At 47.0% G+C, this 18,528-nt stretch overlaps 1 protein-coding gene across 7 annotated transcripts in view; it reads right to left on the reverse strand.

The window, feature by feature from the left end:
• The window catches only part of SIPA1L1 (signal induced proliferation associated 1 like 1), a 701,300-nt gene that overhangs the window by 338,417 nt on the left and 344,355 nt on the right, over nt 1-18,528 (reverse strand). For all 7 annotated transcript variants that reach the window (XM_069208954.1, XM_069208957.1, XM_069208956.1 and 4 more), the window contains one exon: nt 11,732-11,906. In XM_069208954.1, coding sequence (XP_069065055.1) covers nt 11,732-11,906 — 175 coding nt within the window. The remainder of the gene's footprint in view (nt 1-11,731; nt 11,907-18,528) is intronic.

The following is an 18,528-nucleotide window of genomic DNA, read 5'->3' on the forward strand; positions in this document are numbered from 1 at the left end:
CCCCCTACAGGAGAAGAAGGGTGCAAGATGGAGACAAAACTAGGGCTGCTTTCCTTGATGGGTTCTCCCAGAGGAAGAAGCTGAGACAGGAGGCTGCTGAGTGGCTCCTCGTGTTCTAACCCACCCCCACCCTCCATAAGGCCTATAGAGAGGGTTGGCAGGCTGCTGCATGCTGGACTGTGGCCTCCCATGAAAAGAGGGCCCACTGCCAAAACCCCTGAACCTCCGAAAAGATCTAAAGGGTGTGGACGCTGAGTCCCAAGGACTTTGCAGTAGCCCTGCTGTCTTTAAAACGCTCCAAAGCTGAGTCAGCCTTGGATCCAAACAACTTCTTGCCATCAAACAGAAGGTCCAACAAAGTTCTCAGAACATCCGTGGAAAAGCCAGAAGACCTAAACTACGCATGCCTTGTGTAGCCACCGAACTGCCCATTGCCCTGGCAACTGAATCTGCTGTATCCAAACCAGACTGGATAACCTGCTTAGCCGCGGCTTGAGTGTCCAACAGGAGTTCATCGAACTGCCCCTGCAAATCCTGAGGCGAGCTCGGCACCACAGCTCTTGCCGTGTCCATCAGGGCATGAATATACCTCCCCAGCACACAGGTAGCATTGACAGACTTCAAGGTCATACTGCACAAGGAGAAACCCTTCTTTGTTGTTTGCTCCATTCGCTTAGACTCTCTATCTGATAGAGTATCAGGGAACGAACCAGGTACAGACCAGGCAGAATAAGGGGCTTGAACTACGAAGCTCTCAGGTGTTGGATGCTGAGACAAAAACTGTGGATCCCCTGGAGCAACTCTGTACTTCCTAGCCACAGTCCAGGAAACCACTGGAGTCGTTACAGGTTTCCTCCAAATGTCTAGAATGGGCTCAGTAAGGGCATAATTAAAAGGGAGTAGGGGCTCCAAAGATGTAGAGGATGGATGCAACACCTCAGTCAGAATGTTCGTCTTCACCTCTGATGCTGGTAAAGGAAGGTCCAAGAACTCAGCAGCCTTTCTTATCAGGCAGTGGTAAGATGCTGCCTCCTCTGTGAGCTCGCCAGAGGATGAAAGATCCCACTCGGGAGATGTATCTAGGCCACTTGTAGAGTCCAGGCCCTGAAATTCACCCGTAGGCTCAGGAACCTCCCCTTCCTCCAACAGCTGTTGCCGATAGTCCTGCTCCTCCAAGAGCCTCATGGCCCTCCTTCTCGACCTCAGTCTGGCCTCCAACCGCAGCAACAACAGAGAATTAGACGACGATGCCTGTTTCAAAGCAGATGGATGCTCCAGCGGAGGAAAGGCTGGAGAGAGACTGCCTCCCGATCCGGTCCCATCCGGCGCCGGCATCGACTCCATAGACACCGTCGGCAACATCATCAGGGGTGACAACATCAGAGGTGACAACATCAGCGGCGCCGAACCAGCACCTTCACCTGGATAGAAGAGTACAAATGTTGCCTTTTTGTACGGCGCCTGCAAACCAAGCGTGAAATCTAATGGACCTGTGGGACCAGCCGGTGCACCAGCAAGGGCCATAGTTCTGTTGAAAATGGTAAACATAGCAAAGGAATGCTGCTGGATCCACTCCTGGAGTCAGGAAGGCAGGAAACCTCTGCTCGTCCTGAGGCACTTGAACCTAATCCGAAGCTTGTACCCCGACTCCTGACAATGAGTTGACACAGGAGAAAAGTGAACCGGAGGACTCGCCGGGGACTCGAAGCCCTCTATCAACAACGGCACCGGAGAAGCCTGTGGACTTCGAGGCTGAGGAGTGACCGTTGGACTGACCTCCCATGCCGTCTCGGAGGGGACCGAGACAGAGACCGCTTCCTGGAAGAACGGCGTTGAGAATCGTGCCAGTGCCACTTCTTATGCGACCTCTAAGACTTAGGTGAAGAAGAGTCCCTCGCCTTAGATCTTCGATGACCCTTGTGCTCCTTCTTACCTTATGCCAAGAAGAGCTTAGCCTCTCTCTCCTTCAAGGCCTTCGGGTTCATTTGCTGGCAGGACACACACCCCTCCATGTCGTGGTCTGAGCTTAGACACCATTCTCACTTGGAATGCATCCTTGCAGGTGTCGGCGGGTTGCCTCTGGCTACATAATGTTTCTGAAAACCTCTGGAGGGAAAAAACACTCTTAACCAGGTCTGATCCTACCACTGGCCTCACCGGGAGTCTTGACCAGTTGTTGGGGCTAAGTAATAAAAAGTGGTTGGTCGAGTGTGCTCCCATGACCAGCCTATGCAAAACCCATAGGCACAAAGATCTTCTTCCCAGAGGGAGCGTTATACCGTGATGTAAAGGTGGAGACAAACGTCCTCAACTCCTTTATGAAGGGCTCACCAAACTAACCCTCTCCGGCTATTGCTCCTGTCTCCAAAATTACCAGATCACCCAGCTTTAGCTCTACTTTTCTCAACAAGGATTTCTGTGGACAACGAACAATTGGCATTCCACAGATATATTACTGCCCTTACGGCCCACCCTGATGAGGTCTCTGGGGAGATAAGAGAGCCAGGCTGTTTTGCTTCCTCCACCATATACAACATTTTGGTTAGAGGCCAAGCAATATCTAAAAAAAACGTGTCTTGGCACCGCCATCAGGAGCAGTTGATGCCCTTCTTCGTATAACAGATATATTTGCCCAAGAATGTGACCATTCAAGTATCGATCTCTGGGGTCATGGCCACCTTGCCCTTCTTTTTATAAGGGCTTGAGGAGCCTGCCCATCACACAAGTGGCTACTTTTTCAGTTGGCAAACATTAGTAGGAACAGGGGTGCAGCAAGTTATCTGGATCTAACATATGAGGGAGAAGCAGCACCACCGAAACAAGCATCTTCCCCACTCCTGTAGGAGTGTGTCACAGGTTGCCAAGGTCTTGAGGGACCTGTGTCGCAGGAGTACCCATGGCAATCATCAGGTTGTGCCAAAAACAAGGGAGGCCTAACCTGATCTGTCATTGTCTGCGTCCCTTTGAAGGCTTCAGAGCTGGGGCAACCTGAGCCAAGAAAGTCCTTTTAACTTGTCCAACGCACCCAGGTCCACCCCCTGATTTTGCAGTCTCTTTGACGGCTTTTTGGCAGCAATTTCCCCTGTGGCCTTTTTGCTGGGGGAGGGCGCTTGAGGGCTCACCGAACTCATTCCCCCAAAAGGAGTGGTCCTGGGTAGCGTACGCCAACTGATTAGTACCCTCTCCAAGGGCTCCATCGCTGAGGCCACTGCCTTTTGAATAGATGCACCCACTGCCTCATAAAACTCATCATAGGGAGGGAAGGAGACTGCCTCCTCCATCACATTTATTCCTTTAGCCCATTTCTGTGTTATGCAATACTACCAGGAGGCTAAATGTGGCGCTGGGCAAGCTAGCTAATTATGGGAGCCTGGGGCCTCTATGCAGGTTCTAGCCTGGGGCCTGAAAACACCCACGAGTTCTAAGGGATAGCAGGCTTGGACGGCCTCTAAGCGGAATGCATCACAAAAAGAAATTTCTCTGAGGGAAAATTATACAAAATAGTTGGCTAGCAACACCGCAATTGTACAATATTACGGACCCTGATCAGGCGTTCAGCTCCAGGCTGCAGAAGAGTAAATGGCCCAGGCTCCATGGTGGCTCACTTACTCCTCCTGATCAAGGAGATGGAGATCAACATGCCACCTGTTGAGTGAGAGACTAGGGGCCTGATTACAAGGCTGGTGGTCGTGAGACCGCCAGCCTCGCTGTGGGGGTCAGGACTGCCGCTGTTGTGGTGGTACGACAGCCACATCATGACCTTGGCAGTCAGATCACTAGGGTACCACCATCATCGGTTATCCTGACAGGCTGAAATTAGCAGAAGTCAGAATCAGCCAGGGCAGCGCTGCGTACAGCGCCACCCTGCTGATTATGACCTGGTTCTCTGCCAGCCTTTTCATGGAGGTATAACTTCCAGTAAAAGGCTGGCGGAGAACAGGTGTAGGAGGCCACAGGGGGGCTTCTGCCCATGCACTTGGCATGGGCACTGCAGGGTCCCCCTGCCCAGCACCCTCGAAATGCTCATTGTGAGGGTGTTGGGAGCCCTCTGTGGCAGCATTGATGCCGGCTAGATTACGAACCGGAGACAATGCTGCTGCCACTTTCCAGCTGGGCTGATGGGCAGAAACATTGGTTTCTGACCCTCAGTCCAGTGGGAAAGTCGTAATGGGCCCAGTGGGGAGGTAGCCAGCATGTTGGCAACCTTCCCGTCAGAAGTTTGACAGACGGGTCTTCACGTCCGCCCTACTCATAATGAGACCCTAGGCCTCTATGCCGCACGGCCGCGATAAGGGTGCACTCTAGGATCCAGATAGCTCCACCGTGAACAAGTGGCCCTGCAGACTTGCAAGAGAAAAGATGCTGTGTAAGGAGCGCCGAGTGTGTCCCTCCAGTGTTATGACAACCAGTGAATAATATACATCCACACAATACAGGCCAATGTGTAGCACTTATCTGAAGGTTGCTGAAGAAGTGAAGAAAGAGGGGGCATAGAGAATAACAATGGATGAGCAGACTGTGATTGGTTCAATTTTACTATTTCCTTTCTCTGGTAAAGGTAGTATTTAATGTTGGTTTGAAGGCTGCTGTTATGAATAAAGTGAAGTAAGATTAGCATAGTTCTCGCCAAAGAATCACATTATCTGTATAACAAGCACAGAATCATTAATGTTATGTCTTTCTATCTGTCCAGTGGCTTCTAAAGCCATAAACAGCAACATTTCCTATCATGTCACTGTTGGGACGAAGGTATTATTTTTTGTTTTAATCAGCCCCAGACATCCCCCCCACCCCTGGACACAGGGAATTCGTCATCTGGTTGACCTTACTGCTCACACTTTTTACACAAGCCCCCCACCCACACACACACTCACCAGTGTCTTACATAATGTAATGTCTTGTTACATATTACTCCTTTAGGAAGCGTTTTACTCAAGCCGTGTATACATAATATAATGTCTTGCTACACGTGACTTCCGTAGAAAGCCTTTTCTTCATGAACAAACTGATCAAAATCATGTCGTTTAGTACAGAGATGTTGCAAGAGTGGTTAACTCAAGTGATTAGCCACTGTTGTGACGTCACCCAGGGAAGGCCTCCTTGCCCAGTCTCCAGAGACCTGAGCGCAGCAGCGGAATGGCAGCTGGCAATCTCACCAGAGAGGGGAACATGAGTGGATCTGCGCCTGGATCAACCTCCTCCTCCTCCTCCTGTCTGAGCAGGCCTCAGCAGCCCCATGCTGAGGGGAAATAAAACCACGCTGACAAGCGGCTCTCACTGCGCATCTGAGCGGGGAGAGGGTGTGTTAGCGCAGATGGTGGTGGGGTGTGTGGCAGGAGCCAAGATATTTGTGTTAATATACATCTATTTTTTTAAGATGTTATGCAAGATTCCCCTGTTACTCACCTGCCCCAGTTACATGGTAGAAGTAGGAGAAGATCTGGGTAGAGGCATACGCAACATAAAATTAAAGATGGCTTCACTTGAAATAAAGATATTTTTCAGCCTGGGTGCTGAGTACCATCAGAGTCCGCTCGAAAATTGCTTTCGTGGTCTATACGATTGTTTAGAAACCCTTGGTGCAAAATGTCTTAATTATTCATTTTGCCATCTATAATTCTATATGTAGGTTATTTAAGGCACAAGCAAGAACTAAAGATGCAGCTATCTTTACAGTGGACAGAAGCAAACAAAATAATCTAAACTGGAGGAACATTAAAACAAGTAGTTGCATAATAAACAGGAAATCAAAATAGATGGTGATATAAAACTGAGGGTTACATGTATCACGTCTGTAGTTCTTCTAAAAATCAAAAACCTCAGTATTATTTTGCTAAGCACCCATGTGTTTGGGGAGAGCGGAAAGAGGGTTAAAAGGGCCAGAGGAGTAAAACAAGAAATAAATGCAAAAGCATTGGGAGATTGATGATACAACTGCAATACTGAGGTGGTTTTGGTGTAGGATCTTTTTAGGTTGTGTAAGGAATTCAAGCCCAGGCAGTCTTGGCTCAGTAGGTAGTTCAACTAAAGCAGAGTTCAGAATTATTCAAAAAGCGTGTTTAGAAACGGATTCCTTTATCTTGTGTAAGCCGATTATGCAAGTCAATGCAGTTGTGGAAAGCACCAGGCAATCACTCAAGCAAGCCAAGACTTGTGTCCCCTTCCACTGAACCAGCAGGAGCAGTGGACAGCTATCACTGCTGCAAACCTCTACCCTTAAGTTGACATACCCTCAAGATTCCTACTAAAACCACCACCAAGAAGTGGGTGAAAACCAAACTTTTCAGCTCATTCTTCCTGCAGATAAGTTAGCAGAGAAGCCTATTTTTTTTGGTGTTTCCCTGGCTCTCCAGCTCTTTCCGGATGAAAGCCAAAACAAGTCACCCAACAGATTTTTTTTTTCTTTACTTGCAAATCCGCAGATATCAGCAAGATATCAAAGCTACCAACAAACCCCGAAACACGTCTGTGCTCATGAAAACACCCTCATGCATTAATCTAGTTCTTGAAAGGGTGTCTGGGAAGAAAAACGTTCAGAAATCAACACTAACTGTTAAATACAGTCCAGCTCAAGTATTCCAAATCCAACAAGAAATTATCTGACAGCAAATAACTCCTTTTCTACAGCGATTGTCCATGGGCGTCAATTCACTTAAATTTTAGGGGTAGCAGAAGTGACATCACATGTCCTTAGACCTCCACCTTCAGTCACACACACACAAATTCACACTTACACACTCTTTTACATAAACACTCACCTGCAAGCACGCACACACCATTCATTTAAAAGCATTTTTACTTACCTCAGCTGCCATGGAAGGGCATATTTCAGCTAACTGCATCCCATTTTTAAATAATATATTATTCACTATTAGTGCAACACAAAATTGACAGAAAACAAGGCAGGGAAGCCCAATTGATGTCCATAAGGACGATTTGCCACTGTGTTCCTGGCACTGAATTTGTCACCTCTGAGGCCAAGGGTCGCAAAGGCACTGCTAGGGGTTGGACCCCTACATGACGTCCATGCAATTGTCTCGTAGTCCTCCCTTTGATCTTCTGGTTCTTGATAAGGGCTGGAGTAATTGCCCGTGTGGCAGTTCCAGGTCAGTGCATGGAATAAAGGTTCATGATAAATACCTCCTTAGAAAGGGTGTGGCTGCAGCCTGTTCCCTGGGCCAGGCCTCGCCCAGAGGCCCTCCGGATCCCTAGCACGGAGGAGTCTCGCGCCCTGTCCGCGCGCGGATCAGCGCGTCCCTCCCATGCAAGAAACAAACAATAACACGGCCCCGGCTGCGCCCTCCGAGCCCGAGAGAGCGCGCGCTCGTCAGCCCCGCTTCACAGTTATCCACACTCTGCAATCTGCTGACGCCAGGCACATTCCGGAGCCAAGAAATCCTTTATGGTAAATGAACTCCAAAACATTTCTTCCTGAAGGTGGCCCCGCGCCTCTGAAGGCCGCAGCTGCTCGCGTTTCCACTACTCGTCTCTCTAGCAGGGCAGGTGGCCCGAGCCCTTGCACAGAAACTAGTCATAAAAGCAGAAAAGGATGTTTTTTACTCGAAAGCCCCGCATACCGGAGCTGCTAACAGGGATTTCCATCTTCTTCATATCACTTTTCTGCACAAGCGGCCTTTGTACCAATGAACCGAAGCGCGGTCCGGCCTTTCACACAGCGGCGAGAAGGCCTCGACGTTTGCTTCGAGGCCCGGGAGGGGCGGAAGCGGCGGCCGCCCTGGGCGCGAACCTGCGCTGCCCGAGGAAAGGACACTATTTACTCTCACCCAAGTGACATGCTCGAGCATTCCCGCGAAGACCAGCCCGATGGCTTACATTCCGGCAGAGGGCTGGAGCGTGGGCCCCACGCACTGACCAACGGTCAGCACAGCTGTGCGTAGTCCCTGATTAATGGGGTGAGAGCCAAGAGATGGTCAGCGGACCTGTGCGTGGTCACTTATGAATGAACGGGATTAGGGCCAGGAGAGAGGACAGTGACCTATGCGTGTGAGCAGTCATGAATAGGATTAGGGTGAGAAGACAGGATTAGGGCCAAACCACACAACAGTGGCCTCTGCGTGGTCACTTATGAATGAACAGGATTAAGGACAGGACATCGGACCCGTGCGTGGTCACTTATGAATAAACAGGATCACGGCCAGAAGACGGAACATCAGACCTCTGCATGAGCACTCATGAATAGGATTAGGGACAGAAAACAGGACATCATACCAGTGCATGGTCACTTATGAACGAATGGGATTAGGGCCAGGAGAGACGACAGTGACCTGTGCGCGTGAGCACTCATGAATAGGATTAGGGCCAAACCACACAACAGTGACATGTGTGTGGTCACTTATGAATGAATGGGATGAGGGCCAGAGGACAGGACATCGGACCCGCGCGTGGTCACTTATGAATGAATGGGGGGGGGGGGGGCGGGAACGGGACAGCAGACCTATGCATGAGCACTCATGAATAGGATTAGGGCCAAAGGACACAAAAGTGAGCTGTGGATGATCAATGTTCAATAAGATCAGGCATATGGCAGACCAGAGTTCAGTCACCCATGAAGGGGATGGTGCAGAAGCCTGTGCACAGTCACTCATGACTGGAATGAGGGCTGAGGTATGCAGCAGACCTGTGCACAGTCACTCATGACTGGAATGAGGGCTGAGGTATGCAGCAGACTTGTGCATAGTCACTAATGAATGGGGTCGGGACCAAAAGACAGGAGAGTAGACCTGTGCATAGTCACTTATAAATGAAGGACAAGACACAGTAGCACACACCGGAGGATAGTCATTGAAGAATGGGATTAAGGGCAAATGATTGCACAGCAGCCCTGTGGATAGTCACTTATAAATGAAGGACAAGACACAGTAGCACACACCGGAGGATAGTCATTGAAGAATGGGATTAAGGGCAAATGATTGCACAGCAGCCCTGTGCATAGTCACTTATAAATGAAGGACAAGACACAGTAGCACACACCGGAGGATAGTCATTGAAGAATGGGATTAAGGGCAAATGATTGCACAGCAGCCCTGTGCATAGTCACTTATAAATGAAGGACAAGACACAGTAGCACACACCGGAGGATAGTCATTGAAGAATGGGATTAAGGGCAAATGATTGCACAGCAGCCCTGTGCATAGTCACTAATGAATGAAGGACAAGACACAGTAGCACACACCGGAGGATAGTCATTGAAGAATGGGATTAAGGGCAAATGATTGCACAGCAGCCCTGTGCATAGTCACTAATGAATGAAGGACAAGACACAGTAGCACACACCGGAGGATAGTCATTGAAGAATGGGATTAAGGGCAAATGATTGCACAGCAGCCCTGTGCACAGTCACTTATAAATGAAGGACAAGACACAGTAGCACACACCGGAGGATAGTCATTGAAGAATGGGATTAAGGGCAAATGATTGCACAGCAGCCCTGTGCACAGTCAACGCTGAATAGGATAAAGGCAGAGGGACTGTACAGCAGATCTGCGTCTAGTCACTCATGAATGGAACGAGGGCTGAGACCATACAACAGACCAGTGAGCAGTCACTGATTAATGAATGGGATTTATACCAAATTTTTTTTACAATAGACCTGTGAATAGTCACCCACGAACCAAGAGATGGTGTAGTAAACCTGTGCATAGTCACTGATTAATGAGGGGGATGATGACCGAAAGACCATCGAACCAAACTTGTATGTTATCAGTGATGAATGGAATTTTTGCAAAAAGGAGTCTAGAAGAGCTGCGCAGAGTGGAAGGCCTGAAAAAGCAGAAACTGTGGTTTATAAGAATAACAGTAAAGCGATGGGTGATTGTCTGTGCCGGAGATTGCAACATAAGGCTCCTCAAGGACCCAGTGGTGGGGGTGAGTTTTCAAACTGGTGGGAAGTAAATAGCTTCTGCGTACAGTACCAACTGACTCACTCTGCGGAGCATGGATATCCAACATGATCTGAACCGAGCATGTCTAACCTTATTCAGGAAGATTTTGCTTTCTGCCCCAACAGAATTGTCTAAAAATGGGGGTTAAAGTGCATTTTCACATAAACTGGCTATAACACTTTAGAATCTAAAGGTGCATTCATGATATATGCCAAGCACGTGTGAGGGGGACCACACCCTCCTCCCCCACGAGGAGGTACCTGTGGCTCTTGCATATGGCTGGGATGGGGGCAAAGGGTACTTTACTGTGCCACCAGCACAAACTGATGCTTGGACCACATCAGGTGGCCAGGACCTTGTATTTTTTATAATCCCTGGCAGTTTCTCCCAATGAACTAGATGATTGTTCCTCAAGAAAACTAGGATTTGGGGAAACAAAGAAAACAATGAACAAAAAGATGAAAAACTCAGAGGTTAAAGCCACGGTGCTGCTTTAGGAAGTTGGTGAGTGAGATTCTGAGCTATCTTGTTCGGATGAAGGACACTCAAATACAGAGAGAGTGAAGGCTCCCCTGTCGGAGACCCAAATGTGGTCCTGGCACAAACAAGGGCCTGGTAGGTACGGTGGGGCCAGTGATAGGAGCTCAAAACATAAGCAATACGAGCCCCACAAGGAGAGACGTACCTCTCACATTTTCTTTCCTTTCGCATCCTCAAGGGGGAAATCAGAGGGTGAGCTAACACTGACAGTACAGAGAGCCCAGTTCTCAAAAAGGCATGGGCAAGGGTGAACATTCGTAGAAGTGACAGGATTGGTTACCTTCTATTGGCACTTTTCTTGGGCATTAAATCTGCAGAGCAGAAAACCTTTTCAGGTTTTCTCCAGTAAGGGGTGGGGCACATCAGTGGAGGATGCCTCCGGGAAAGGCACATAAATTACAGCAGCCTTCTTTAAAGAACCTGAGAGTTTGGGTTGGATGTCAGGAGCCTGCAAGCAGCGGGCAACCTAAAACTATCCTACTATTACGCTGATCCATTCTTGGGAAACATCCATAACTAAGCCAAAAAAACTTAAACTGGAGGATGTTTATTAGCAGAAACCACCACTGCCTTGTTTTGGTGATCAGCAGCAGTCAAGGTTTTAGTACTTCAGAAGGCCGTGGCTCGGCTGGTAGTATGACGTTAAGAAAGAACATCAGGACGGAGCCTAGCATTAAGCTGTGACAGCAGCAAGTTCAAAGAACAACTCAAATTGCAGGGATAGAAATGCAAATAGCCGACAAACACCAGGACACCTAAAATTCCACGAAACAAAGATTAAATCATCAAAATGGCACATCAGTGTAATGGCACAATTAAAACACGTCTGCAGGGCTCTCACAAACTCGGGGACAGACTGAAATGCATTCTTATTTACTAACAAGGCAATACGATATTTAACAGGTTTTATATGCATAGTCAGTAAGAGAAACCCTTTATGTACATTTGTGTGTGTACTGCTTACCAACATCTCAGATAATATTCACCAATAAATAGTCTATCATAAGAACCAAAAGGACAGGCAGCTATCAACCTGAAGGAAAAAAACTCAAGAAAATCAATCTTCTTTATAATCTGCTGTCAGCGAGTAAACAGTTAACTGCATGATTTTCTGTAAAAAGGGAAAAACTTGGCTGCCTCGTATTTTCACCAACTACTGTAGTGACAGACCTGAACTAACAGAAGCAAGATGTGGCTTTCTTGATACCCATGCTGCCTACAAATGAAAAGCCTCGCATGAAATATAATGTAGAATGGCAAGGACACAATATAGTTAGGGCATTACTTACTCTTGGTATCCAGCTGGGCCCGGTATTTTTCAAATCCCTTTAGTCGGACCCGCTCTCCCAAAAGCTGGAGGAACTCTTCGAAAGCAGGACTTGCTGACTCGTTGTTGTACATCTCTTCCTCTGTGCTTTGCCCAGCTTTGCAATACATGATACCCACCTTCTGCTGATAACTTATCTGCAAAAATTAGTGGAGATTAAAGAGTCAGCGTACAATGTATAGTTCCAGCACTCACTGCTTCATAAGCTAGAAAGAGGTACTACACACTAGAGTGGTACCTCTGACGGCAAGTGGGATGAGCATTCATAATGACCCCCTCACCTCAGTCATCTCTTAAAATAAAAATTCTTAAAGAACAAGTTACTTGCCTTCGGTAATGCATTATCTGGTAGAGAAAGGACCTGGCTGCAGACTCCTTACTTTAGAATCCTCCCCAGACGTGAGACTGGATCTGGAATTTTTTTCCCCACAGCACATAAGAGCTTTGGAAGAGGGCATTGCTCGACTCCGTATCGACATTGTCCACAGGCTGTAACGTCAACAGAGTCCATGTAACCACCTCTCCGACGTCAGGCTTTTCTGTGACTATTTCCCGCAACCAAAATGTGGAATCAGATATAGAAACTGCCTGTTGAAACAGTGTGCTAATATAAAAGACATCCTTGTGTCAAATAATCACTGAATTCTTAATTCAGGATGTGAGTTTCCACAACAAAATCTTTGAGACAAAAGAGGACTCAGTTCGAAGAGCGGGTAGAAAGGGAGGGTCATTAAGGAATCTGTGGCTAGATCCTGTCTCTACCAAATAATGCGTAACCGAAGGTTAAGTAACTTGCTCATCTGATAGAGACACCTAGCTGCATATTCATTACTTTAGAATCAGATACCAAAGCCATACAATCCCCGAAATAGGGTCTGAGAACTGAGACCATTAAAATTCTCTCACTAGTACAAAACCAGTCTAGAACAAGATAAAAAGACCAGACAATCATAATAATTTAAGTGAGCGATAACATACTCTACAACATAAAAACCAGTGGAAGGAACCACAGGTAAGTAAAGTCATAAGGCATTAAAAAGCATGGGAATACAATTATCCACATTTGCATGACCAATCAAAACCCATGCATTCTCAACCCCATAAGAACTGTGGAAAGGAACACAGTAATGAAAGTCATAAAGACATTGAAGACATGGGGATAACGTTACTCATGACAGCAGGACAATTTTGCCATTGACTATGAATACATTTATTTGCTCTTATGTCCAGACCCGAACTGCAAGTTCAATACTTGTGACGCACAGATCAGTATGCCATGCCACTGAGCAATATTTCTTTGTTATATGAAGTTCTATCCCAGCCAGACCTCCTCTAGAAAAATAGAGGGAAAAGTCCACCTGCTGCGGAGAAAGCATAAAGAATGCTCCATTTCCAAAGATGTAGAAGACAACATTAAAAACTATTGGCATAGAAGCCGTCTCTTCCCTAGGAAAATTAACTAGAGATAATATAAATACCTCTAGGATATCCCTACTATATATACCAACATAGGAAAATGCCCAAGAAACCAACATCAAGCAATAGTAGTATAAAGTTGAATAAGACAGTAAGAAAAAGAAACACTGATAGCCTAGCGAAAACCAAGATTAGTATTTTGCCCTACTTATATGATTTATAGACACATCTACAGATAAGCTAGAAAAAAGGTCTCCAATAATTAAACCTACATTTTTTTTGTAAAGATTCTGTAATAAAAAATAAAAAAAATCTAATTTGACTGATCCATAAAATAAACATCAATTTGTATATCCTATCTAGGAACAACACTCTATGGCTCCCTTGGTCAAGAGAGCCGTAACTTCCTCATGGAGCAAGACTAAGTGATCCTCCATCAGCCAATCTTTTAATGGCGGCATAGAGGGAGGGAAAGACTGAAAAGGGAGAAAATAGCCTTTCTGTATCATCTGCAAGACCCATTTGTCCGATGTTATGGATCACCAGGGAGGGAGATGAAATTGAATCCTCCCTCCAACTTGATGCGTGTGGTCTTGCAGAATCACACTAGTTGGACTTTGGCGGTGTGGAGGAGGGGGGGGGGGACTAGGTGGTGGATAACTTCTGGCCAGACCTTCGGTGTCTGAAGGTACCACAACCTTGTCCCCACACAGGATGCTGACCTGATGGAGGACGGTGGCTGGTCTGTGGATGGTGTGGTACCGCGCCCCTTCTGAATCCCCGATAGGGGCATAAGACAGACTGGTGGCAAGGGGTTGCTGAGAGGCCAAAGGACCTGGGTGCAGCCCGAGAAACTCTGAAGCGCTCCAGTGCAGTCTCTACCTTTTTACCAAATAGGCGGGACCCATCGAAGGGCAGGGCCATAAGGTTTGCCTGGACATCCCCCGAAAAGCCAGATGTACGAAGCCAGGCGTGGCGACGAAGGGCCACCATTGATGAAATCGATCTACCCAGCCACACCTGATAGTAAACTTGGCTGCATCTCTCCGATCTTTAAAAGCTTGTGAGAGACTCTCCTGCACACCCTCAGGGACCTGAGGCAGCACTTGCGTCATTGTATTCCATAAAGTATGGGAAAAACGGCCCAATAGGCTGAGGTGTTTACGGACCTCAGTGCCAGGCTGGAGGAAGAAAACATCTTCTTCCCAAGTTGATCCAGCCTCTTGGATTCCCTATGCGGGGGAGCAGAAGGGAAGGCCCATGGGAAGTGGAGGCTTGGACCATCAAGCTCTCTGGGGTGGGGTGTTGTGTGAGGAAGCTAGGATCACTTGGAGCTGGGCGATGGTGATGTCCAATTGTTCTATTTACATGTGCCCCTGAGCTGGGTTTGGACCACATCCCCAGCAGGACATCCGTGAGGACCTCATTAAAGGGTAACATCGGTTCAGATGTGGAAACCCCCAGCTGAAGCACCTCAGTCAAGAGCTTAGTCCTGACCAGCACCGTAGGCAGATCTAAGTCCAGGACCTCAACTGCCCTACGCACCACCATAGAATATGAAGCTCCCTCCTCTGTAGCCACCGTAGGAGGTGAGAGCATGCCAGCATCTGGAGAGTTGTCCAGTCCACTGGCTTCTCCTAACACCTCATACCAGTCCATTTTCTCCAACGGAGACTCCAGAGGTTCCAGAGACCCCTCCCATTCCTCACCAATGCCTGGCTGATCATAGAAAGGCTCAGGCAATGATCTGGCACCAGTTGGCACCATCGGCATTGTACGACACCATTCCAGCTCATCGAGTATTAGAATGGGGCTCGTGCTTATAAAAGGTGCAATTTGGATTCTTTCCACTATGGCATGAGGCGTTTGATCCATTTAACCGTACATAGCTAATGAGCTGACTGAAAGCATCTGTAAAGGCGCAGACATTGCATCCAACTATCTCAACAGTCCTAGTAAGCACATTCATGACCTCATGCAGATGCTTATGCACCCAGACCCAGCCTTGCAAGCATACCTCTGAATCGACCTAAGGTCTTGAGGAACCAACAGGAACCCTTGCAAAAGCACACAACACTTACCAATTTCTCAACCTGCCTTTCAAATATACTCTACACAGGATAAATATCAAATCTTATAATACAGGCTTGCATACATTTGCATCTATGTACTTGAGTGTCTGCGGCATATGTATCTCCAATTGGGACCAGCTCAGATTTTATTTGGGTTCACACAAAGACATGGCACATTTCCATGTTGGTCAATAAGCTATTTTCCAGTTCAGGGACCAAGATACAACAACCCCCACCTCACATCTCCCTGGTCTGTAAAGCCGTGGTGCCAGGGTACACGTGGAGAGAAAGTGGAAATCCTTACTATGTTCAAGTTTGAACCTCTATGCACAAGATGCCATTATTTCTCATAAGTGTACTGAACATAACATTATTATGGAGTAGATTTACCACATTTCTTAGGTACTAAATGAAGCCCAGAAAAAAACCTAAATATGGCTACAATATCAAAGCAAATATCTTTTCAGCATCTAGAGTAGCCACCATTTAACTAACTGGCTTGATCAAGACACCGTAAAATCTCCATATAATAAACAGTAGTCCTACCATGTGTGAACCCTGTCTGATGAGTGTACCAATTATGACCTATTGAGTGATCCATGCATGTAGCCCTAGGTAACTATGAAACGTCCATATTTATTAACGAAAGAGGCTATAAGAGCCCAATTTACTCAGGGCTTTATTCGATTTTAGGTTAGACTATTATACTTGATCCCCACATTCTTTCAGATAGAATGTTTGAGTAGACTTGGGCCCCCATTACAACCTTGGCGGTCGGACGAGGCCGACCGCCAAGGTTGTACTGCCAGTCGGCCGCCCATGCAGCCGCAAACCCGCCGGCCGCATTTGGACATCCCCGCTGGGCCGGCGAGCGGAAACAGACTTTCAGCCAGCCAGCGCAGCTGGGATGTCGGCCGTAAAATTGCAGCTGGCTCCTAGTGGAGCTGGCGGCAATTTGGCGGTTCGGCGGGTGCAGCAGCACCCGTCGCGCTTTTCACTGTCTGCTAGGCAGACAGTGAAAATGGCAACGGGGCTGTGCCTGGGGGGCCCTGCACTGCCCATGCCAAGTCCATGGACAGTGGCCCCCACGATTCCCCTTCCCGCCAGCCTTTCCATGGTGGTCTCTACCGCAATGGACAGGCTGGTGGGAAGGGGAGTCAAAATCCCCAGGGCAGCGCTGCCCTGGCGGATTCAAGCCGCCGGGACAACCATGGCAGAAAACCGCTGGTCCCGGCAGGTGTGACCGCGGCGCTACTGCCGCGGTCAAAATATGGCGATGTGTACCGCCAGCCTGTTGGCGGTATGATCGCCACTGTAATGAGGGCCTTTATGTTTGACCAGAATAAATAAGTGAGCTTTATAGAACTTAACTGTTAACTCATCTGGGTGAGGTACTGTGCTGGCATTGAGAATGTAAACGGGTGCCATGATTGCGTCCACTGTAGTAGGTGTACTGAGCACTACCCTCTGGGCCACAGTCTACTGCAATAACTTAAGCTGTATTGTATGGATTCTCCCCTAATTTCACATATTCTACCCTACTGAGAACATTACCTAAAATTTCCAAGTCAGATTAATGAAATCACAATCCCCAATAACTAGAACAGAATTAGTCTTGGCTTTCTAATATTGGTTTGTGCCCAACCTCACTACCTGGGAACAAAGTAAGATCACTCACTGTTGCCACCCACCCCTGCTCACAGCAGACTAAAGTGTCAAGGTCAGGAGTTTGACTTCCTTTGTGGCAGTGTTAATGATGAGTATCTTTATAATCTTATTTTGCTCGACAAATTATTCTTTCTGGGTATAATGCCCAACTAGTGCAAGACATTGTTCCAACCTGTATAGGGCCTATTCAAACTTTTCAGAACACCCCCCCAACAAGAGATAACTAGATGACCCAAATGTGCACATTAGATGTGTGCTATACCATACCATGAAATATGCTGCCTCATTATTCCATGAGGGGTGCAGCTGAAACAGGATATCTCAATGCATCTAGCTTAAACCACCACTGCACATAAGAGACACTGCCCTTGTAATTGCAAAACAAGCTACACCCGAGGAGTGATCAGACAAGGTGCACAAGAGGACCCCAGAGCCCATCATCCATCTGTAATGGCTCTACAGAGGTTGGCGCAGTGATGACTTAAAGTACATACTTCCTGGTCCCACTGTGTCAGCCACAATAAATCAAATAAGTAAAAAAACATTGGTTGTGATCATTACTTACGTGTGGTACCTTACATTAAGAACTACAAAATGTGTTTTGCCTAAGGGGAAAAACCAAATAGTCTTAAGATCCCCACCAAAAAGCAACTAGTGGCCTATTGTTGAAGACATTAGTATGAAATTCAGGAATTGCATTTTTTTCTCTCTAATATTTGTATTAATGTTTTTGAAAAAGAATAACAGATCACAAATAGGAGTCATCTTATCACACATGTGCATTGCACTAACTGATCTCTCCCCCCTTTTGGTCCCTTCTCGTATTTCACAACAATCAATGAGTGTTCTGTATTGGCCCTCCAGGACACAAGGAATTGAATGCGGTTGTCTACACGAGGCACCACAGATATTGCCCTCTGTAGTTATTACAAGGTCCCCAAATTTTGATCCAATTCCTTGCACATCCTTTGCCTTCATAAATAATTTGTTACTTACCTATAAAACTTTCATTCTCCAGTATTGATAGCTTTCATAGATTCACATGCTTGAATCATTACCTGTCAAAGTGGGAGTCCCACGGTACAATAGTAAGCAGTATATATCAGTGTAATGGGCTGCAACGGGAATGCAGCGTTCATCTTACAGCCTATGTCCTTTTTTTAACAAAGTTGACCAATCAGGCGGTAGCACCCTCCAGAACACTCCCAGCAGAGGCATCTTCCCTCATATTTTCTAAGCACTAGTGGGAAATACCTCACCAGGCAAAAAGGAGAGCTTGTAAGGGGAGCAGGGTGGGTTGCATGTGAATCTATGAAAAATATCAATGCTGGAGAACAAGAGTTACAAGTAGGCAACAAATTATTTCTCCAGTATTGGGATATATTTCATAGATTCACATCCTTGAATCAGAATAGTTAGTGCAATACATAACCAAAACAGCCAAGTAAAATAGCAGGTGTAAGAATATATGCACTGCATCCAAACAGTAGTGCTGGGTGAAGGTGTGCTTTGTCTTCCAGGTTGCAGCACAGCATATATTTTCAATGGACACCGCCGCAAATAGAGCCACTGCTGTGGCAATTCCTCTAGTAGAGTGCACTTT

This window comes from Pleurodeles waltl, chromosome 9 (assembly GCF_031143425.1).
Source record: "Pleurodeles waltl isolate 20211129_DDA chromosome 9, aPleWal1.hap1.20221129, whole genome shotgun sequence".
NCBI classification, from domain to species: Eukaryota; Metazoa; Chordata; class Amphibia; order Caudata; family Salamandridae; genus Pleurodeles; species Pleurodeles waltl.